Source organism: Mesoplodon mirus (genome assembly GCF_964341445.2).
Source record: "Mesoplodon mirus genome assembly, chromosome: 11".
Lineage (NCBI taxonomy): Eukaryota > Metazoa > Chordata > Mammalia > Artiodactyla > Ziphiidae > Mesoplodon > Mesoplodon mirus.
The window spans coordinates 87,697,189-87,721,994 of NC_138987.1; the positions used below are offsets into that span (position 1 = coordinate 87,697,189).

The window sequence follows — 24,806 nt, forward strand, 5'->3', positions numbered from 1 at the left end:
TAGGGGTGAAGAAACACAATATACTTTCAATTTTCCTAACCTGGAAAGTCCTGCCATTGTACTGTACCAGTTGGCCTGAGTCCCATTATCCTGCTGGGCCTGTTTCTGCCTTTACCTCTGGGCTCCTCCAGCATGATTATGGGTGGGTAGTAATACAAGTCAACGGGGACAGAAAGAAAAGCAGCAGCACTGGCATACCATCAGTCCTCCTAACACCTGGCTGAGTATTTCATTAAAGAATTTAGTGGCTTATACAAGTACAACGTTAAAAATCTTTAAATATGAGATTAGTATTTTTTTTGTCAAGAAGATAATATATAGGTACACTAAGGCAATTAAAAGGGGTTATGACTTGCAAATATACAATTATCTTAAAATCACAGGCACAAGTCAGGAAACACAGCAGTGCTTTCAATAAAAACATGGATCTTCATGCCATACAGTTAAGAGAATGAGTTAAATCCTGCAATTTACAACCACATGGATGAACCTCATAATGTTAAAAAAAAGCAAATAGTATATACTACATGATTATACTTTTGCTAAGTTCAAAAACAGGCAAAGCTAATGTAGAGTTTAAAAGTTAGGCAGTGGTGTTTGGGGAAGAGCCATCACTGGGAGGGAAGTTTCTGGCACGTTAGTAGAATTCAGTGCCTTGCTACGGGTGTTAGCCATATTTGCGCAGTTAAACATGTGTACTTTTCCGAGAATATGACCTACTCTAACAAAGGTTTTAAAAAAAAATGCGTGTGTGCATGTGTGGAGTTGCTAGAGGGATGGCAGAAAACTTTAAAAAAATTTGACTTAGTCCAAGTTTAAGACTTGGAACAAGTACATTTTAATAGTGGTTACTTCTTTATAGTCTGTACTGAGGCAAGACTCGGCCACCGTGGGGAAAAAAATAAACAAACTACAAGTAGGTTTGCAATCCTCAGAGGCAGTGAAACACCAGACTACCGAAAAGATGAGAGAGGATTTTTAAAAAAATTAAATCAATCAATTAATTAATTAGTCTGCACTGGGTCTTCATTGCTGCGCACGGGCTTTCTCTAGTTGTGGCGAGAGGGGGCTACTCTTCGCTGCCGTGCGCAGGCTTCTCACTGCGGTGGCTTCTCTTGTTGCGAAGCACGGGCTCTAGGTGCGCAGGCTTCAGTAGCTGCGGCACGCAGGCTCGGTAGTTGCGGCATGCAGCCTCAGTAGCTGCGGCTCGCGGGCCCTAGGGCACGTGGGCTCAGCAGTTGTGGCTCGCGGGCTCTAGAGCGCAGGCTCAGCAGTTGTGGGGCACGGGCTTAGCTGCTCCATGGCATGTGGATCTTCCCGCACCAGGGCTCGAACCCGTGTCCCCTGTACTAGCAGGTGGATTCTTGACCACTGTGCCACCAGGTAAATCCCTGTTCTATTTTCTATTTAAAAATTGAAGGGCAGTGTGAAGGAGGAAGTCTGGGGAGGCGCGGGAGCTGGGGGTCCCTGGGATTGAGCGGACGCTATGCGCCGCCCGCACTGCGCGCAGGACCCGACCCGTGCCCAGGGCCGAGGGTGGCTATGCGCAGCAGCTGAACCAGCTGGGCGCGCAGAAGTTCTCAGCCCTGAAGGAAGTGCTCTTCCACTGCCTCACTGAGCCAGAAGAGGTGGAAAGGTTTATGGCTCAGCTCTCTGAATTTGCCACCACCAAGCAAATCAGCCCCGGCCCCGTCAGAAGCATCGTGAAGAGCCTCCTCCTGATTTCAAATGGTGCCTTGAAGAAGAGTCTCACAGCTGAGCAGGTCCGGGCTGATTTCATAACTCTGGGTCTCAGTGAAGAGAAAGCCACCTACTTTTCTGAAAAGTGGAAACAGAATGCTCCCACCCTTGCTCGATGGGCCAGAGGTCAGACTCTGATGATTAACCAGCTTATAGATATGGAGTGGACATTTGGAGTGACGTCTGGGAGCAGAGAACTGGAAAAAGTGGGAAGTATGTTTTTACAATTAAAGTTGGTGGTTAAGAAAGGAAATCAAACGGAAATTTTTTTTTTTCTTTTTGCGGTACGTGGGCCTCTCACTGTCGTGGCCTCTCCCATTGCACAGCACAGACTCTGGACGTGCAGGCTCAGCGGCCATGGCTCTCAGGCCCAGCCGCTCCGCGGCACGTGGCATCTTCCCAGACCGGGGCACGAACCCATGTCCCCTGCATCAGCAGGCAGACTCTCAACCACTGCGCCACCAGGGAAGCCCCAAACGGAAAATTTATACATAGAATTAACCTTGCCTCAGTTCTACAGCTTCCTGCACGAGATGGAGCGAGTCAGAACCAGCAAGGAGCATTTCAGCTGATTTCTGTCCCCCTGAATCTCCACCTCGCCCCTCCCTGCCCCCTCCTCCTCCCGGGTGACTGCTCAGAAAGGCCGCTCGCTCCCAGGCCTGCCTGTGGCCGCTCCTTTGGGCCTGCTTGCCCCTTGGGAGCCCAGGTGCAAAGGTTTCTGAAAAACAAAGGGTTAAGTACTTAAGGAGACTGACAGGCTGGTCCTGAAGTGTCTTTGTTGAGGGACCCTTTACCACCTATCTCGCAGGTCACCGTTCAGATATTCAGAGAAGTGATTGCATCTCAGATGCAGGGGAGGAAATAAGTTGAGTCACCTCCCTTTCCAAGTTCCAGAGTAAACAAACGGTCTATCAATCTACACACTGAGGACCTTGCCCTGCAAAAGAACAAGGAAGGGGGCTTCCCTGGTGGCGCAGTGGTTGAGAGTCCGCCTGCCGATGCAGGGGACACAGGTTCGTGCCCTGGTCCGGGAAGATCCCACATGCTGCAGAGCAGCTGGGCCCGTGAGCCATAGCCATTGAGCCTGCGTGTCCAGAGCCTGTGCTCTGCAACGGGAGAGGCCACAACAGTGAGAGGCCCACATACCGCAAAAAAAAAAAAAAAAAAAAAAAAAAAAAAAAAAAAAAAAAAAAAAAAAAAGAACAAGGAAGGGCTTGCTTATGGCTGAGGAAGCAGCAGACTCCGTGAATGACACACGGGGGAGCCCCCAACAGAGTTTGTATGTTTGTGGTGGTGGTGCTTTGTTGATCAGTCTTTAGTGGACACCTGTGTAAGAATACATGCTGGGTCTGCTCTGAAAAAAACTGAGGCTTCACTTCAGGTTTTGCCCTGTTGTGTGTAATGAGGTGGGCCTTCTGAGGCTATTTCAGCTTGTTTTGGTTCAAGCTGACCTTCTCTGGTGGTTAGAAGAAGAATAAAATAGGTTCTGAAGAAAAAAAAAAAATGAAGCATAAGGCTTTGGTGAGGAATTGGCAGTAGATGTTCTTTTTCAAAATAGAGGCGAGGCAATAATATAGATATGTGACTATTAGCTTCTTAAGCGCCAACTCTTCGATTTTAAATATTACAGATTAATGTCCACTACTAAACCTTGGATAATTAAAATACTGCGCTACCTAAATTTACTGTTATGTTTTGGGGATTAGGTACAAAAATATTAATTTTGGCCACTACCACTCAACAATAACAATTCTGTCAACTGGGTATTAGAAGCAGTTGATTTTTGAGATCAGTCAAGATAAAGTCAATCTGATTTCGTTTTTACCTTCAGGATGTAGAAATTTCTTGCTATAGATTTTTAAGAATGTGTTTAGTACTTTGAATAATTTTTTTAAAAAAAGAATGCCTTTTATGATTTTATACTTGCCTTAGTACATAACTGCATCTCAAATAAAAATCACTATTTACTAAGCACATATCTTACTATACTATCTAATAATGACTACTATATTGGCTTATAAATATTTATTTATTTATTTATTTGGCCACGCTGCGCGGCTTGCAGGATTTTGGTTCCCCTGACCAGGGATAAAACCTGGGCTCCCTGCAGTGGAAGCGTGGAGTCCTAACCACTGGACCACAAGGGAATTCCCCAATATTGGCTTTTTTAAACCAAAAAAGATGTTGCAAGGGACCAAATTCAAACGGTATAAAGTGAGGTTCAACTAAATCAGGAATGGTTACAGAGCTACCTTTATTTTAAATTTCTAGTTTACGATAACAATTATAGTCATCTGTTTTGGCTACTTATAATCTTTAACTCATTGGCTAATTATAATCGTTAACTCATATATTTAGTTTCTCTTCTAATCTTCTCTTTGAAACAAAACAATATTCCATCTCAAAGAAAGTCGTTACTTTTTACTGTACAAATTGAAGATATAATAAATTTTTATAATTATAAAAGTAGAAGGGGCTTCCCTGGTGGCGCAGTGGTTAAGAATCCTCCTGCCAATGCAGGGGACACGGGTTTGAGCCCTGGTCCGGGAAGATCCCACATGCCGCAGAGCAACTAAGCCCCTGTGCCACAACTACTGAGCCAGTGCTCTAGAGCCCGCAAGCCACAACTACTGAGCCCATGTGTCACAACTACTGAAGCCCGTGTGCCTAGAACCCATGCTCCGCAACAAGAGAAGCCACTGCAATGAGAAACCCACACACCCCAACGAAGAGTAGCCGCCACTCGCCACAACTAGAGAAAGCCCGCGTGCAGCAACAAAGACCCAACACAGCCAAAAATAAAACAAATTAATTTTAAACAAGTAGAAAAATTAGAATACAGGATAAGATGAAAAAAAAGACCTATTATTATGCTACCCTTTTGTTAGCATTTTTGTGAATTTTCTTTTAACCTTTCTCAGACATACACAATGGCAATTTCCAAATATAAACAAAAGTAGCCCACTAGCACCCAAATTCAATAGTTATCAATACATGGCCAATTTGGTTTCATCTACAGCATCCATTTTCTATCCCTGTGAGATTATTTGAAAGCAAACACCAGCCATCATATCATTTCATTTATAAATCAGTATGCATTTCTAAAGAAAAGAAATGAAAATGAAACAAAAATAACAGGCAAATTCTTACTTATTTAAATCATTAATATGTATTCCTTTAAAAAATATTGAAATATATATATATATTTTTTTTTTTTTTTTTTTTTTTTTTTTTTGTGGTGGCACCGCAAGGCTTGTGGGATCTTAGTTCCCTGACCTGGGATAGAACCTGGGGCCCCAGCAGTGAGAGTGCCAAGTCCTAACCACTGGATTGCCAGGGAATTTCCTAAAAAATATTTTTGACTATAACAATTTCCCTACACCCCACCTCTTTATTCCCTTGCTACTTATTTGTTGAAGAGAATGGGTCACTTGTTCTGTAGAATTTCTCTGATGCTAGATTTTGTTAATTGAATTCCTGTGGTATTGCTTAGTTTGCTCTTCTGTTTCCTGTATTTCCTATAAACTCTTAGTTGGATATTGAGGCTTGCTGAGATTCACATTTGATTTTCCAAACCTCACAAGTGTTGCTGGGTACTTTCCACTGCAGCACATCAGGAGGTGTATCACACCTGACTGTCTCTATTTCTGGGAATGCAGTATTGTAATCATGAAATGACCAGGGTACTTAAAAACTATCTTGAAATCTTTCAAAGTGTATTCGTGACAATTCATAGATGTCAAAGATCTTCTGTGAAAAAAAAAATCACACTTTGCTGTCACCATAATTCTCAGTAGCTCTTTGTTACACTGAGAATGAGAATATGAAAACATTTAATGTGCAAGCTTCTCCTCAAGGAGGTTCATTTGTCCTCCTCCCTTGCCCCTTTAAGTTTACCCATTCTAGTCTAAAATCTCCGTTTACTCATGGCCCTCCTATGCAGAAGCCGGTTTAAAACATAAATAAGTCTAATGGAAGTCTATACATAATGCTTATTCACTATGTAACCCTGGGCAATCTCTCTGTGCTTCAGTTTTCCATTTTTATCATAGTAATAATAGTACCCTTGTCAAAGGGTTATTATGTGGCTTAAGTACATGTAAAAGCACTTATAATGGAATTTGGCACTCAATATAACTGTTCCAGAAATATTCACAGTATTTACTATTATTTCATATATTGGTCCTATTCTGCAGTAGATAAATGCATAAGCCATCTACCAGCCATTTGGGATGACTGGGGGCCTTTATACTTGTTTTCTGATATCTGAAAGTCCAATATTAATTAATTAATTAATTAATTAATTTGGTGCCAAAACCCAGGATTGAACTATGAAATCCCAATTTTATATTTCTGAGTAAAAGAATCTAGGTTTGATTCCATGTTTCAGAAAGTACAAATCAGTGACCACAAAGACAGTGAAGTGGAACAGAAAGTATAGAAGCCCTAGAATTTAAAAAGTCCTTGATTTAGGTATTGACTTTTTCATATTGGCCATGTCACTTTCGCAAGTCATTTAACCTCTATGAACCTGAGTTTCTTCTTCATCTGTGCAGTGGAGGTAATAAAAATGAAAATAAAATGGAGATTATAATTATATCTATTTTACAAAGCATTTGCTTAAGGACCAAACCAGACAATATATGTACAAAATATAGAAATACAAATATATCTTATTGGATGAGCCCCACATTCTCATCTGAGATATGTGCATAGCGTCTGCTTTACCTGGCTCCTTGAACTGTCGGAAAGAATAAAAGCAGCACCTGTTAAGCGGATGAAGCATGAGGATATTTCTCTTACAGTTAGAGATAAGGCCTAATGTAAACTCCCCAAGAGAGGTGACTGCAGCAGATGTTTATGCCCTCTGCCCACCTGATTTCAAGAAACTGTGGTTCAGCTCCACGTGTGCCAGCGTTCGTGGTCAATTAGCTAAGGCGGTTTGGAAATGTGGGTGAATTAAGGACCCTGGGGCAACTTCGACCAAGGAGTGATAGATACCCTAGCCTCTCCGCCTCTCAGCGGAAAATTTGGAAACATTCAGCTCATTTCCTCAGACGGTCCCCTGAGGGTCACCCACAGTGGTGACCAACTCAGAACTGAAACCCCTATTGGCTTTTCTTCCTCCCTGTCTCATTTTCCACACTCCCTCCCTCACTTCGGCTTCCTGTAATCGCTCCCAAATAAACTTTCTGAGCCCAGGCCCTCATCCCAGGCTCTGCTTTCAGAAGAAAACCTAAGCAAAGGCAGCAACACATTGAAAACTTTCAAGGTATAACTGACTGCTATAAAAAATTTTCTCACGAATCAGGCTTAAGTTAAAAAGAAGTAGAATAAAATTTAAAACATTAAAATGAAAGAAAGAAAAAAAGAAGTAGAGGCCAGGAGAGCACACAAAGTCATTATATGCTTAAAGCACGTGTGTGTCTGGTGGGTGGGGCTTAGGGAGAGGAGATGCTGCATCAAGAATTCAATTAAGGACTTCCCTGGTGGCACAGTGGTTAAGAATCCGCCTGCCAATGCAGGGGACATGGGTTCAATCTCTGGTCCGGGAAGATCCCACATGCTGTGGAGCAACTAAGCCCGTGCGCCACAACTAATGAGGCTGTGCTCTAGAGGCCGTGAGCCACAACTACTGAGGCCCGCGCGTCTAGAGCCCGTGCTGTGCAACAAGAGAAGCCACTGCAATGAGAAGCTCATGCAGTGCAACGAAGAGTAGCCCCCGCACAGCAATGAAGACCCAACACAGCCATAAAAAAATACATTTATTTATTTTTTAAAAAAAGAATTAAATCAAGGGACTTCCCTGGTGGTGCAGTGGTTAAGGACCCGCCTGCCAATGCAGGGACATGGGTTTGAGCCCTGGTCCGGGAAAATCCCACATGCTGCGGGGCAACTAAGCCCGCGAGCCACAACTACTGAGGCTGCACTCTAGAGCCCGCGAGGCACAACTACTGAGCCCACGTGCCACAACTACTGAAGCCCGCGAGCCACAACTACTGAGGCTGTGCTCTAGAGCCCGTGAGGCACAACTACTGAGCCCACGTGCCACAACTACTGAAGCCCGCGTGCCTAGAGCCCATGCTCCGCAGCAAGAGAAGCCACCGCAATGAGAAGCCTGCACACCACAACGAAGGGTAGCCCCCGCTCGCCACAACTAGAGAAAGCCTGGTGCAGCAACAAAGACCCAATGCAGCCAAAAAAAAAAAAAAAAAAAAGAATTAAATCAAACACAAAGGGAACACTGCTTTACATGTTTACCTTGTGTTAATCCTAGTTTTAATACCTTAGTGGCCGACCAGGTGAGGAGAAGATGTTCTCAGAATCAAAGCTTTGATCTATGGAGGCCTTAATGTTATACCTCTTATGTTGTATCTTTTATAACTCAAGGCTTGGATTTGAACCAATGCCCCAAATCAACTGTGAAAGAATCAGAGGAATCCTTTGGGATTCTGCTGGCATAAATGTAGTTCAAATTTACGGCTAATCAACAACCACTGAGTGCCAACCATATGTCCAGTGTATTGTTATAAATGCATCATTTATAGCCTTAAGCTACAAAAATGAGTATGTTTACATAAAGGCACAAATAACATACTTTGTATTCTATGCATTAAAACGTGTCTTAGAAGAACATATTGAGGGTTTGTAATGACCACTGAATAATGCTGAAGGCAAAGAAAAAATACCCAGGGACGTGATTATATGGGATAACAACCAGAAAATGAGATACTCAAACATGATTAATTTCTTTGAACATATTCTGATAAAACTTCCATCAGGACTGGAGTTACTCTGGGATGGAGCAAATCCTAAGCCTACTGATCAGATTTAAGTTATGAAACCTATTTGGTAAGGGAAGAAGTAACAGTTTAATGGAACACTGTACTTCCCTAGAACTTTCCATAACAGACATGAAATCATGAAATAGTTTCTAACTTAATTTTGGTTTGACTCAGGTTGTCACAGGGATACTGAGCTTTTCATTAGCTTGGAACTGACAGCTTAACCCCTCTTCCCCTTTCTTATCTCATAATCAGCATCCTCTATTTCAGTCAGCCAGTCAGTTCTATTTTTTGCTTCTCCAAACATATCCTGCACATTCTCATCTCTGGGCTATGTATGGTTCAGAGCATTTTGTCCTGTGTGGACTTCCTCTTTCTTCCAAATCCTACCCATCACTGACGAATTAAATGACTTCTCGCTTGCAGACAACATTTTAGGTTCATATAGTTTCTTTATGATGATATTATAAAAAGCCATGTAGATCTAAGTCTTCAGGACTATGGTTAGAAGACCTGCATTTGACCTCTGGGCATTGCATTTATTTGCTTTGTAATGTTGGGTAAGTCATTCAGTTCAATCATTCATCACATTTTTTTTGTGGGGGGCTGCAATGGGTCTTTGTTGCTGTGTGTGGGCTTTAGTTGTGGTGAGCAGGGGCCACTCTTCATTGCGGTGCGCGGGCTTCTCGTTGCGGTGGCTTCTCTTGTTGCAGAGCATGGACTCTAGGCGTACAGGCTTCAGTAGCTGCAGCACACAGGCTCAGTAGTTGTGGCATGTGGGCTTAGTAGTTGTGGTACATGGGATTAGTTGCTCCCTGGCATGTGGGATCTTCCCGGACCAGGGATGGAATCCGTGTCCCCTGCATTGGCAGGTGGATTCTTAACCACTGCGCCAACAGGGAAGTCCCAATAATAGTATTTTTTTAAAAAAAGAATAAGTATATTAAATATAAGGTACTTAAGAGGCACAAAAACCAGGTTTTGATTTATATAAAACCATGGTATATTCCTTTAAAAACAGTTCATGTTTGGAATGTGAATTTAGTGTTTAGAATTGAAGTCATGTTGAGATTCTGGTAGCTTCGCAGCTTGGAAAGACCTCTCTTAGTTAAGCTATACTGTCTGTGTACTTTCTTAAAAGGTAGCTGCCCCCTAAACAGCCCACTGAAGGTATAGTCAAGGGTGTGTTAGCAGTTTTCTATAACAGGTGGTTTTTTCCTCTTTCAAAGGGCTGCTTGGGCAGGTGCTCTTACTGTCTTTAGAAATGATGACATCACAGGATCTAAAATAGACTGTTTAAACTCATAAAACACTCAGTTTACATACTCTAAGTAAGACTTTTAGATTTGGTAATCCCAAGAGACTCTTTTATCAAGTAACTTGACTATGGGTTAAAAGATTCTGCTAATTATATTTCTCACTCAAAATTATCATCTAAACTTAGATCACACTGCAGCTATAAAATGGTAATGTTGACAGCGTCTTAAAAGCATTTCACAGGAACCTGTAATTGAAATGGGTGGTTAAATGAATCCAATTACTACCTTAAAATAAAACATGTATTTTCTTAACACTATAAATTTTAACATTTTTAAGAACTTTTCATTTTCATAATATATAACCAGGTGTATTTATCTTCTCTGTAAAACTATTTCACAAAGAACAAAAGCCCCACTAATTAAAAAAACAAAGACCACCCTTTGTTTTTGTTATAATTAACTAATAATTACAAATTAAATTTTTTTAACAAATTAAATTTTTGTTATAATAAAGAAAAATCCTAAAGAAAGCCCAGTTAAATAGAGATATAAATAAATAGGGAAAAAGAAAAAAAAAAAGAACTACATAACATTCCAGCGACTCTTACTAGGACAGAAAATCTGCTACTTACGGCAGTGGCTCGAGAGAGTTCTCGACACGTGCTAAGCAGTCCATTTTGTAAATCGTCCCTCTGTATCACCACGGTCTGAATGGCTGCTGGGTTATCTGCATTCATTTCTATCTCTTGGCTGGCTGACAGCAAAGCTTGCTCAAGCGTGTACTATTATAATAAAAATGATTACGCTTAATATTCTGCATCATCGAATTAATTCTTTTTTACTTTAGTTATCAGTGTCCTGATAATAATGATATAAAGTAACATCAATTGTAGATAATAAACATAATTGTCCTACTTTCTCCTTGTGGAGTTGCTGAAGTTTCTCTTCCAGAGCATGTACCACTTTATCTTGCTCGCATAATCGGCTTAACTTGACCTAGGTTACAAGGGAAGACATCTTTTGTTAGCAATTTTTAATTTTCCCTGTAATTGGATTTAGGCATAATAAAAAAAACACATTTAAAACAGCCATAGAATAGCTAATTAGGTCAGCCTTTATTTCAATCAGTAAAATAAAAACTAAAATATAGTTTATAAAGATAGAATGCTTAAAAAATGCATATAGAGTAAAAAAGCATTTTCAACCATACTATTTAACCTATATAATTCAAAAGATTCTTAGTAATCAGGCAGTCTCATATGACTTTAATGAACCATTTTAATGTCGTTAAGATATTTTCTCTACAAACTGCTGGACAGGTTAAGTAATTATGCAGTCCTTAAATTAAAACACAGACTGGATTCTGTTTTTATATTTTTAAAATTATGTTCTTATGTTCTTCAGAAAAATCGCTTCTAACTACAATAATACAAATAAAAACATTGCTAATGGAGAAAAATCACTTTCAATAGTTTTAAGGTTAATACCCCAATTTATTAAATTATAAAAATATGAGCGGGTACTTTAATAAAATTTCAGTCCCGCAATAAACCAGTTCACTGCATGTCTGAAAATAAAAACCCTGGACAAACTGTAACTATGTCCCAAACATTATTGCATAATGATAAGAAAGCAAGAAATTTGAGATTCCACTTTCTTTGCCATTTATCCATTAAAGTAACCACCTTATCTTTGTTAGACAACACAACTCAAGCAACATCAGATGGGATACAATTGAAATGAGAAAGAGGTACAATTCAATGGAATAAAACCAGGGGAAAGGAGGGGAGAATGAGATATAAATAGGGACGTCAGTGATGTAAAATATGATTAACAACAACAACAAAGGATGCAGTGACGGAATTTCTTGAGGCCAATACTTTGTATAGATGACAATTTTACTTTGTCTCCAATCCTGCATAATTTTATATCAGAAATAGTCTTTACTTTCATTTAAATGATTCTAAATTATGTTCAGCTGCTAACTATGGGCGTGGGGTGGGCAGGGAATAAATAAGGAGGTGAGGATTTAATTGGCGCAAAAAAAGAAAATGTTACTTATTTGATGTCATTTTGGACGGCAGGAGAGGAAGCGGAAATTTTTTTGTCATGCTTAGTTCCAGTGTTTTGCCAGAAACTATGACAGAGCATTGATAATATATCGCATGCAAATACGTACATCAATATCTACTTCTTCAGGTCTGTATTTGTATAATGTGCCTCTACATTCATCCTGTGACAGCTATAAGGGAAAATGTCATAGAGCAACTTTAAAAATAATTAAAAAATACACATTTAATTAGCTTATAGTTAATATTTTAGATTTATATAACAGTAACAAAAATGGGTTTTTAATGATTCTTATACTTTTAGAAGTTTAATTCAAACACAGATCATTACAAAAATAGAAAATTATTTAACAGTGATACAATATGCAAGATACATAAGAATGATGTTAACTTAGGCTTGTCAAACAAAATAATAAGCTGGCCAAACAAAATCATACAGCACCTTACATTTTCCATTTGCAAGACACACATTATTTAAATGAAAAATTGACAAATACAATCGTAGCAACTGTGTTGAATCAAATTCTGAATCAGGCATATTTCAACAGTCAAAACCGTACCTTCACGGTATACACATAATCACACAACTGTGTATGTGTACACTCAGATGCCAACACATCTTAGTACAATTTTATTAACAAAACCTATAACACATTGTATACATATACATAATATATAAACACACATACACAATATAGACTTATCTTGTTCCTCTGTCTTAAGAACTAAAAGATAATGGAGGAAAAGGATGGGTTTAATCGAAAAGAGGTAAAGCACTCAAAAACCTCTTAAAACTGAAAGCCTACGTTATAAACTATGGACAGTCAAATTGCATAAAAAGTTGGTTATGTGTTTGCTGACACCATTTGCTTCATTATAATGTAGTGAATTATTATTCAGTGTATTTAAACATCCTTTTTTCAGCTTCTTCCAAATATCTTTTGGTCAGGCAAATCCTCATTTCTGATGGTGTTTACCAAGATTCCAATAAGCCATCCCAGTCAGTTATACCCCAGGTCACATCATAGCACCTCTGCAGGCAAAACTGCACTCTCTCCCTTGTCTTTTAACTTTATATTGACTGCTAGACAGTAACAAAAACATAGTAGGAAAATGTAATTGGGGCTTATTGCATGTTTACTAAATGGTACACTTTTTCTCAAAGCGGGGATAGGAGTAATGTATCCCAACTACATTCTAGATTGGAAAATTAAATTTCGTATATACATATACAAATGCACAAGAATGTAAAAGTTACAACTATATATGACCTGTCTGTAAAAAACTGCTTGACATTTACATCTCAAGAGGCAAAATTTAAACAGTAGATAACTTTAAGTGGATCTAGGAATGTGGGAATCAGGAGATTAAAAATGTAAGCATTCCAAACATACAATAATAAATCCTGGATTTCCATGTTTCACTTCAAGACATTGCTTTCACGTACCTCATGCAAATGATTCTGTGACTACTTAGGGGTATACACAGTGATTATAAGCCACAAAACTTTCATAGACGTGAACATCACATGAAAAATGAATTTAAAGACAGAAGTCAGAATATTTGTGCACTATTTTAAAATAAAGACCACTGAATATGTCCTGAGAAGCGTCAATTGTCATTCTAAATTAAAGCACCTAGATCCAAGAAAATAATTTATATTCCCACTTGAAAAAAGGAAGTAATGAAAAATAAGTTTTAAAATGCTTAGATCCAGAATAAAAAATGTGAGATGATGCTAAAATCAGTATTTCTCATTTTTAAGAAAAAAAAGATGTAAAGCCTTAGCTACTAAATGTCTACATATACTTTGCTTATTTAATATTTAAAGTTAAACGCCAAACAGCTTTACTAAACCATGGAATGCATAATTTGAACATAACTAGTGGCTAGTGCTATATCTAGATTAAAATATGCTTTGTACCCTATATCCCAGGGTCAAAAGAAAAAAAGACAAGTATTTTAAAATGGAAACTTAGTAATTTGTAAGAAATATTTAGGGTAATGGTATAATATTTTTATTTAGGGAATCTTACTGCATATTCATTTTCATATCAGTTGGCATATTATAAAAAAGAAAGATGTGTACTGTGTACTTATAACTTTAGAGTGGTATCTCCTTAAAGCCATAGAAATAATATTACACATATAAATTAGATTTATTTTGTTGTACCTATATCTTTGGTACCAAGGAAAATTTATTTAAACCTTTTATCAACTTATTCAATAAAGATAATTAAATATCAACTAATAAAAATCTTAAAATAATCAACCTTCCACTATATTGAATTCATTTCTTTTGCCTGTCAGAAGGAAAGCATAAGAAAACAAGATTATTCTTTAAATAATTAACTTGTAAGCATGGACTATTTCCCATTACTGATAATAATGACTGAAGTTTTTCTTAAGAAAAGATGAATATAATTTATTTATTTATTTAAAAAATTCATTTTTTGGTCATGCCGCATGGCTTGCAGGATCTTAGTTCCCCGACCAGCGACTGAACCCGGGCCATGGCAGTGAAAGCACAGAGTCCTAACCACTGGACAGCCAGGGAATTCCTGAATATAATTTATTAAAAAAATTTCCATCTAGAATTGAAGTTTACTATTTTGTCCTCAATATGAAAATTCTACTAATAAGAAAAATGTAATTTCATGAATATTCTGATTAACTCAAGTTCTGCATGAAATAATGTTTCATGGCAATACTTCTTGGAATTTTTCAAACTCATCTTTAGCAAAAAAGCTCTGAGTTTGAATACCTTTGTTTGAGGTACCTCAGCAACACTAGAAAAGTAAGTGAAAGGGGGCTACATAGTAATTATATAAGCTTGAACAGTGCTCAAGCTTCAATGTGAGAAGCGTATTATACAGACTACTGACTATATAAGGATATGTATATTATATTTAGAAAGTCAGAACTTTTTCATAGTAAGGTATCTTATAATCTTTTTAAAAACTGGTTTGGCATTAAGTTAAAACAAAATCACTTTTGCCAATTAAAATTCAACTTTCTATAGTATCCCTTTTTAAGTATGTGAAATATATATATGTGTATATATATTTTAAAAGCATATGAATATACATACAAAACACAAAAAAAGACTTTTGGGGAAATATTTGATAAAATTAGACTTTAATTTCTATGAAAACTCAAAAATGCTCGTCGGACTGTATGTATTTGCTAATTAGTCTGTAACCTTTAAAGCAATTATTTATCATGTGATTAATTTCACTGATATTAAGTATGTTATAAAAATTCTGGTACATGGGCTTCCCTGGTGGCACAGTGGTTGAGAGTCCGCCTGCCGATGCAGGGGACACGGGTTCGTGCCCCGGTCCAGGAGGATCCCACATGCCACGGAGCGGCTGGGCCCGTGAGCCATGGCCGTTGAGTCTGTGCGTCCTGAGCCTGTGCTCCGCAACGGGAGAGGCCACAACAGTGAGAGGCCCGCATACCGCAAAAAAAAAAAAAAAAAAAAAATTCTGGTACAAAATTGTACTCGTGAAAGGTGGTAGAATGATTAATAAACGCAGAGGAGTTTTTCAACTTGAAGCTCACTTAGCATTTGTTTTGATTCAGTTTTAGGTCCCTTTTTTTGACTAATTTGAAGAAAATTGCTGGGACTTCCCTGGTGGTCCAGTGGTTAAGAGTCCACGCTTCCACTGTACTGTGTGGGTTCGATACCTAGTCGGGGAACTCGATCCTGTATGCTGTGTGGTACAGCCAAAAAATTTAAAAAAAAAAATTACTGCCTAGGTAATTTCTCAGGTATCCTCCTTCTTCTAGGAAGATGTAAACACAGAGGTTCTCCTGAGAGAAAACCTGAATGGCTATGATTCAGAAAAACTGGTCATAAAACACTATATTGCCACTTTATTTTCAGCTAAATTTCAGGAACCTATTAACACAGCATTGCAATGCAATGTCAGAAAAGCAAACCATCAGGTGTACAATATAAACTTTCACAAAGATTTTCTTTGAATAATAACATGATAATGGAAGTCTGGAGGGAAAAAAAAGATGTAATTTCAATTTATAGAAGTTTATATTAACAGAGTTTAAGAAATGCATCTGTCACTTTTATCTACCAATGATGCTCTGCCATAATTAAGTACTTTACTACTGGCTGATTAAAGAAAAGTATCATCTAAAAACTCCCTAGATTTGATAGCACTGACAGTCAATATTGATGACCTGGCTGCCCATGTCATACCCAGGCATGGCTGCTGCTGTTACACATTCAGATCTTCCTGTTCTATACAATATCAGGTTTTTTTCTTTCAAGTATCAATATGAGGAAATATATTTATATGAATCTATTACTCTTTCAGTATTCAAGGTTACTGATGCTATATAAGACCAGTCTCAGATACCTCCACATTTTTGAAGGACTCCAGTAAGAACGTTTAGTGCAACTGAGTGATTTCAATCAGCAATGACTTCTGCACCATCAACCTTGATTACCGATCAATATAAAAAAAGAAAAACCAAACCAAATGGAACAGAAAATCCCAGCTCTCATTCTTACTGTAAATATGCAAAATGTGAAAAATGAAACCATAACCTATTAAAACAGAAGGCCTTTGATCTCACATCAATCGGCATCATATAAAATTATAAGCTGACAGCTTCAGACACTGAAAAAGGTATCAATTCCAGAACAAGTGCTAAGGTTGTCAGTGTGGCTTTTTGGAATGAAGTGTCAAGGTTCTAAAATCTGGTGACTTTAAAAGGAGTGGTAAGATTCCATTTTCTTTTGAAAAGAAAAGCTGTTTAACTTTAAATATTTAGTACTTTATCTCCTTATTGCTAATTAAAAACTATGCTCAGTCATTAACATACTTCAAATGTTTTGAAAACTGTGCTCAGAAATAAGAGTCACCCACCCACCAACTGTTTCAGTCTCCCAGTTTACAGGGCCCATGATGCAGACCCTCAAGGCGCCCGATGCAAACCAGAGGCCTTTAAAGCCAGTGCGAGCTCAAGGTGCTTCTTTTTACCAGGTGCTTTTACATATTTTAATCAAAATGTATATTCATTTTTCATGTTAGTTAATTTGCTCCCTCTGTATGATTTTTAAAATATTGTAACAGGTCGTAGGCCACAGTAATTTGAGGGGGTTGAAGTGGAAGAAGCTGATGTTGCGAAACACACAGCTAAGAACATTTAGACCATGAAATACAAAAAAACTGGAGAGGAATGTATAACATGACTTCTTTTGCAGATCTGCAGATTACCAAGGTCCTAAATTAAAGCCAGCCAACTCCATGGCACATATTTTGAGTTAGGGAAAAGAATGGGGTAAGATATGATGATCATGATGACTACTACATAAGAGGGAAAAGAATACGGGGAGAAGATACTCCCAGTATGGTAAGAAATGGCTATCTTTAGTTTTTACCATACCACAGTACATAAACAACCTTTAAATAACTCCCATACAAATATAATCTATTCCTAAAACATTGGGGTGGGGTGGGGTGGGGTAGGGAGGCAGCCCCTGAAAGGAAAAAGAAATTTTTTTTAAGTTTTCCCTAAAAATCAGTTATGCTTTTAGAGTTAATCAAAATTAATGGCAAGTTAGTAAAAATTTTGCAAGTGTACTGCAGACCTCCAAGTACATATCAATCAAATACTCTGCACAAAAATTTCAGGAAAATGGCACACTTAATATTCAACAGCAAAATGTTCAGCAAAGCCATGCTAAGAACTGCAGCATCTTGAAAAGCACGGATGAATTGCGTTTTTTCCAAAAAGACAGAAACAGAAAATGGAATAAGAAAAAGACTAATGTTATGAGTAACTCTGAGGATAAACCAAAACTGTCACTGAGGGATTTTGCAGATGATAAAGCAGTATCATTCACTGTCCAAGACCTTACTTGCTGGTACAGTTGGGGTCTTAGCGCCGAGTTCTCAATCATTGTGTGAACCATGGTGATAATAGGTTCATTTTCTTTCATCTATTTCAAATCAGGAGGAGCATACAGCAAACATCAGTTTACAGCATAGCTAGATTTGAAAGACGACACTGTAAATATAGCCTCTACTTTAATATCTTCCTAATAGTGCAGTTGTTTACATATTATCCCAAGGTTGCATAGAATCAACTTAATATAAACCATTTCAAACAAGTATTAAATGCTATAAAATACTTCCAAGGTTATAAAAAAGTTTACTAATTACAATAAAGGTTTTACTTTATAAACATAACCAATATTGTCAATTAATGAATATTTCTATATATACTAGAATAGATAATAAAAGCATCAAGATTCAAGGGATAAACTAAAGGGCGACAACCTATAAACTTAAAAGGAGAAAAATGGCATGACTTAATCAATTACTTATATAGTAAAAAAAAAAGCTTAAAATGATATTCAGTTCTTTATAAGGTTATTCAGAAAAATTTTAGTTCTCTACAAATAATATAATAATATATCTTGTCACTTAGACAATCACACATTTTATTAATCTTGAAAGACATATATATATATACTCTATTTTGGATTTTCTCAAAGTATAACACTGTATGTAGAATGATTTCCAAGACATGCAAACTAAAATTTATTCAGCAAAGACTAAGTGAATCTCCCTAGCTCCTTAAAAGGCTGAAACCATGTTTCACATTTCCAGCTATATTGTACTTAATTACTGCCTCTAGAAAAATATTTATTTTAGCAGGCTCTGGACTCAAGAATTAAAGCATTCAAAAGACAGTTTTATATATATATATGGTAAAAGGCCAACAAAGTTTGTACCATTTGTAAGCAGACAAGTCTGTTTATAATTGTAATTTGTAATACTTAGTTTATATAATTTTCATCCCCCATATTATAGAAAATAAGCATTTCTATCATGGTTAACAAATGCTACTTTACTGATTTAGCTAAATCTGCAACAAAAATTTACTAATATTAAGATTAAATGCATAAGTAAAAATTAAATCTTGAAAATGTTACACCTAGACATTTTTATTTTCAGTCTAGTTACCAATGTTTCATGTCAATAATACCTGTTTTGGTTGTTAAATGAGAAACCTCCTGTGACTGGTTTAATCTACTTTTAAAAAGTTTTATTCAAGGTAAGTAATTTGTTTTTAAATCTACACATTTACTTATTAGTTAAATTCACACTTCTATACATCAGTTAAATCTACTTCATCGGTTGAACTCAAACTACTTTTTTTCCCCAATGTTATCCAATAAGGGACCAAGGCATTTATAGGTGACATCTCATGCACACAGGTAAGAACTGTGTTGATATGCAGTGCAGGGAAAAATTTTACAGTGCTGGAAAGTAACATAAAGAGACAACTATAGATATAAATTTTTCTTTAGCAGAAAAAAACATTTATTACAGAAATTTAAGACCTCTTTATATTTTAAAGTTTATGTTTTAAAGGAACGCTGGTTGTTTTATTTGAACCAAATGTTGATCTTGGAACAGTGTAACTGCCTTTGGTTTTGGCTCAATCATTTGACTGCATTGATACATACTTTGTATAACATAGGTAGCTTAAGTCTCTCTTCATTTTTAATATTATTTAATTTTAATTTTCAAAGCAATCTCATCTATACTTGCTACTTTTCAATAGCATGCCATGAAAATTAGACAGAAGAGTACTTGACTCAGAGGTTGGGGGGTTGGGGGGAGGTGGTTGAGGGACTGGGGTTTGAAAGAAGGTCAGGAGCATATGAATATTTAAGAAATAATGCAGGTCAGAGAGTATCCAATTGTAAAAGTCACTCAAGGTCAAACTGAAACTGCCGTGGAGTCTCGGAAATCTGGCACTACAAAGAGGCCACTGTCAAAGGGCTAGGTCTGCCAATATGGCGGCTCCCACCTTTAAGTGGAGCAGATCAATGATTGATCTGATGGTACAGATCAATGACTGGTGTTCAGCCTCTAGGCCTGAGGAATTTACTTGAAATGTATTTATAAAGGGAGAAGAGACAGTATGATTTCTGCAGAAGGGTAATCAAGCTTGATTTATTTAGTGGAATACTTTGAGAGGGTAAATATGTATGTTATAGAGGGAAGCCACGTTTGTGATTTAAAAATGACTCTGTTTAATTTACCTGTCAAAGATCATTAAATATTAAGTCACTGAGAAGGATCTTGCAAGAAGACACTGACTTAGGAACAGAAAAACTAAAAAAATACTAAGAGTAAAAATAACATTAAAAAAAAGATTAAATTTTAAAAATTGAAGTATAGTTAATTTACAGTATTATATTATTTTCAGGTGTGCAACAGTGATTCAGTATTTTTATAGATTTTACCCCATTTAAAGTTATTATAAAATATCAGCTATGTTCCTTACGCTGTACAATATATCCATGTAGGTTATTTATTTTATACATAGTAGCTTGTACCTCTTAATCCCCTACTTCTATCTTGCCCCTCCCCACTCCCTTCTTCCCATTGGTAGCTACTAGTTTGTTCTCTACAACTGTGAGACTGTTTCTGTTTTGTTATATTCATTCGTTTGTTTTATTTTTTAGATTCCACATATAAGTGATAACATGGAGTATCTGTCTTTCTCTGTCTAACAAAAAATAACATTTAAAGTGTACAGAGTGTCTCAGAGATCACTTCTGGAACTGACTGTTTTTCATTATGTAAAATTTCAAATGTAAATATCAAATCCTAGAATATTAAAATTAGAAGGCATCTTTGGAAAGTGACAATTTAGTACAGCAAAGAAATGAAAAATGTTAGCAGTAATTATTTTAAATTGTGGGACCAGATCATTATTTTTTTTTTCTCTATACTTCTCTACATTTCCCAAATTTTCTCCACTGAATAGATACTACTTTTCTCATTAAAAAAAAAAAAATGTTATTAGAGAGCCAAGGATAAAAATATATAAATACCAAATAAACTAGATTAATGGAACAACTATATCCTCTGGCAAACACCCCTTGGTGACACAAAGAGGCTAAGAAAAAATTTTAGCACATGTGTTTGTATCATGTTCAAAGCTGTTGGAGTGCTTTAGCGCAGTGAGGCCCTGATCTAGAGAACTGTTCTCACAACCTTTATTCTGCCGTATGAGTCTGTATCCACATCAGCAATTAACTGAAGAAATGTTAACTAAAAAAAGTAAGCTGCCCTAATGCATTTGTAAATACCTATGACTATCTTATTAATATCTTTTTTCCCTTTTATTATTGGCTACTTCAGAAATCAAAGTTCAAGCTTATTTCAACCAGCGGTTCTTAACCCAGAATCACTTGAGGAACTTGAAAAGAACAGAGACCCTGATTCCCAGATAATTATAATGCGCAACTTGAAAATCTCTGATGTAGACAATACCATTAAAACATGAAGGTGACGGGCTGGTGTAAAGATTCCTTTTGGCAGAAGTAACTACAATGTTCTTTCTCAAGGTGTTGAAGTAAGTCAAGTGTAATCTGATAACAGTGAATGTTCTTCAGCTTACATACTCCTTGGGAATCTCATTTTACTCAAGTCAGAGAGATGGGATAAGTCTATCTGCAGACAGAAGCAGCAGAACTATTTCAGAATTCCCCTGGGCACCACACTCACCTGACCAAGGGCTGTTAGGGTGACTGGGCTGGTAAGAAAAATCTGCACAGGGGAGTGGTCCCGTATGTGGTGGCACTCTCCTTGCACATGGCATGCAACAGCTGAGGCCAGCTAAACACAGTACTCAGGATCCCACACAATGGGTGTTCAGTCCGCATTAAACAATTTCAACGATTTGCCTGAAATTTGACTCTTTCCAGATTTACTGAATTGGAAATACCAGTATTTCCATAATATTTCTCTCCAAATAGATCCTAGAAATAGGCTAGTGATTTCTTTCACTAAATCACCTCTGAAATATCTCTATCGATCTATCTTATTGAAGTATAGTTGATTTGCAATGTTGTGTTAGTTTCTGCTGTTTAGCAAAGTGATTCAGTTATACATATACATATACATTCTTTTTATATTCTTTTCCACTATGGTTTATCACAGGATAGTGAATATAGTTCCCTGTGCTATACAGTGGAAACTTGTTGTTTATCCATCCTATATATACCAGTTTGCATCTGCTAATCCGAAACTCCCAGTCCATCCCTCTCCCACCCTCCTCCCCCTTGGCAATCACAAGTCTGTTCTCTATGTCTGTGAGTCTGTTTGTTTCGTAGACAGGTTCATTTGTTTCATGAAATATCTGTATTTTAAAACTTAGAAACTGATCATCTCTGAAATTTACACTGAAACAGCACATGCTATCTGGCTTTTGCTAGGTAAACTTTATACAACAGCTTTTGAATTAAAGCAGTAAAATATGACTCCCCCCTCCCCCCACCAAATACATAATGCTCCATGAGCACCTTAGAATTTCATGCTCAAGTTCTTAAAAAAAAGGACTATCCAGCAATTCTCTTCTGGTTTGACTACTACAAGAATCCTAGGCAGCATTAAGGCACTGCTGCTAATAGCTAATGTATTTTTGTTTTAAGGAATCAGAGCAAGAGAAAGACTAATTAGTACTTGGGGGATGTTTAATAATTTACTTGAAAATGAGTTAAATGCTTCGCTTCCTGCTTTAATTCCTTCTTTGAACTAAACGGTAATACAGGTTTAGTTTCCAATTAATTGCTAAATTATAAAGCTATTATAAAAGGTCCACTATTTTATAATAATAAAAATGAGAATGTATGAATTGGGGATGACACTATTTTCATAATTAACTTCAGCAATAAATAAGAAAACCTAAGAGGAAATATCTTGGAAATACACTTAGGCAATGCCAATATATTTCTGTTTACAACAAAAACACATATTTTTACTTGAAATTTGTAAGTCCAAATGTTTACAAAAACCACCTAGAGGGGCTTCCCGGTGGCGCAGTGGTTGAGAGTCCGCCTGCCGATGCAGGGGACACGGGTTCGTGCCCCGGTCTGGGAAGATCCCACATGCCGCGGAGCGGCTGGGCCCGTGAGCCATGGCCGCTGAGCCTGCGCGTCCGGAGCCGGTGCTCCGCAACGGGAGAGTCCACAGCAGTGAGAAGCCCGTGTACCGCAAAAAAAAAAAAAAAAAACACCTAGAAAATGAGATACTTAACTCTAGCCTCTTTCTGAGGTTTGAGGTATGTTGGGCTAGTATGAATACAGAGCATCCTTTGATGTTACTGTTAGAAATATCTTGATTTAAAAACCCATCACCAAAAAACTTACTCAACACAATTGTATGCAACCGCATCATAGCTGGCAGGATCTTGAGCGGAACTTCCCTACTGACACCTGCGGGCTGGGAAAGGGTTCCAGGTGTCTGGAGTTGGGGACCACCTCAGTCCTCAGAGGGCCTAACACGCTCCCAACAGCATGGCCTCAAGTTTCTGTCAAGGTGCACACACCTACTGTCACTTTCCTATGTGGGCCATGTAGGAAAAAGGTTAGAAAGCACTAAGATAGTGTTTTATGTTTCAAAAAAAACCCCAGACATCTCCTCTTTCTTTGGCGTTCCTTGTCATTATTTATCTCAGTAGTTCTCAAACCTGACTGAGGAGAAAAAATAAATCACCTGTGGAGTTTTCAAAACAGTCAGGGTTGAGTGGGCTCTGGCAACTCTCACTGGGGGCTGGGGGGCAGACAGCCGTGAGAATTGTACTTTGTTTTTGTCTTTCTAAAGATCCGCCGTAGGTCTGACAGGAAATCAGGCTTGAGAACAATGGTCCTACCCTGGCACTAACTTAAGTCATTGAGGACCAATTCAACCATCACCAATAAGGAATTCTTCAAGATCTTGATGAGTTGGTACTAAATGTTGGTAAGGATACCTGTGCAACTATCAAAAGGTGAAAAATTTCAAACTAATGATCTAAACACAAGTATATTGCATGTAGACTAAAATAGTCTTGTCTTTGTATGAAATACAGCATTAAGAGACTTAACCCCCTTAAAACATCAACTGAATCTCCTTATTAATAATATTAGTGGACTCAGCAGAATCACGGGGTGGGGGGCCAGGGTATTACTACGAATCCAATTTCCAGTTGCCAGTTGTTCTATTATCCTAGCAACTTCTAATATCCGTTTCAAAGTCTCTATCTCTACAGAAATTGGACCAGCTAGGAATGCAGAAAGAACAGGATATTGTAAGTCATGAGATAAATGTTCCAGAATAATTTTTAGGGGGAGGGGCGGGAAGGAGAAAGACGAGATGTGAGCAAAGCCAGGACAATCATTCATATAATTTATCCTTGGGAAGATTAATTTCCCAATCCCCCTTTAGGTATAAGAAGTGGTTAAGTAGTGGCTTAATTGCTGTTTATTTATTTGGCCGCGCGGCATGCGGGATCCTAGTTCCCCGACCAGGGATCAAACCCGAGCCTCCTGCAGTGGAAGCGCAGAGTCCTAACCACTGGACCGCCAGGGAAGTCCCTTAACTGCTCTTTGAAAAGTTTACATAATGATTCATCTAGAATAGCATTGTCCAACAGAACTTTCTATGATGACGGAAATGTTCTCCATTAGTGTAGTCCAACATGCCACACCAATGACTCCTCAGCCCCTGAAATGTGGCCCGTGTGACGGAGAAAATAAATCTTATTTTTATAAAAGTGTAACTAACTTAAGTAGCCACATATGGCTAGTGGCTATTATACTGGATTGTAAGTCTAGAAATTCTAGACCAGTAAAGTAAGTATAATTTCCCCCTAGATTTGGATCTCATTCCCATAAGGGAAAACATCTGCTCAAGCTCTGTCGAGTATATGAGTTTCGTGGAGTCTGAATTCTGCAGTAACAGCTTCCTCCCTCTTTTGGGGGTGGGGCAAGAAGTCTGGACGATTTCTATCCGCCCTACAGAGCTATTGTCCTTCATTAGTAACCCATTTCTGTGCTGTCATTTTCCATTTAAATGGAAAATGGATTTTTCCTGAGTTCTTAAAGACACCTTAGAAAAAGAATTTTTAAGTTGGGAATC

The 24,806-nt window shown here is 37.7% G+C and overlaps 1 protein-coding gene and 1 pseudogene across 9 annotated transcripts in view; one reads left to right on the top strand and one right to left on the bottom strand.

Annotated features, from left to right (window-relative positions):
• The window catches only part of PLEKHA5 (pleckstrin homology domain containing A5), a 236,646-nt gene that overhangs the window by 23,907 nt on the left and 187,933 nt on the right, over positions 1–24,806 (bottom strand). For 6 of the 8 annotated variants that reach the window (XM_082636505.1, XM_082636500.1, XM_082636507.1 and 3 more), the window contains 3 exons: positions 11,964–12,026; positions 10,700–10,780; positions 10,417–10,566 (listed from right to left, as the gene is read on the bottom strand). In XM_082636505.1, the coding sequence (XP_082492631.1) occupies positions 10,417–10,566; positions 10,700–10,780; positions 11,964–12,026 (294 nt within the window). Of the gene's footprint in view, positions 1–10,416; positions 10,567–10,699; positions 10,781–11,963; positions 12,027–12,542; positions 12,579–17,740; positions 17,871–24,806 lie in introns of those variants that run through there. The other 2 variants (XM_082636504.1, XM_082636510.1) reach the window with 2 other exon arrangements.
• Positions 1,487–2,359, top strand: LOC309812096 (COMM domain-containing protein 7-like; annotated as a pseudogene). The gene has a single exon. The product of its transcript is annotated as a COMM domain-containing protein 7-like (transcript).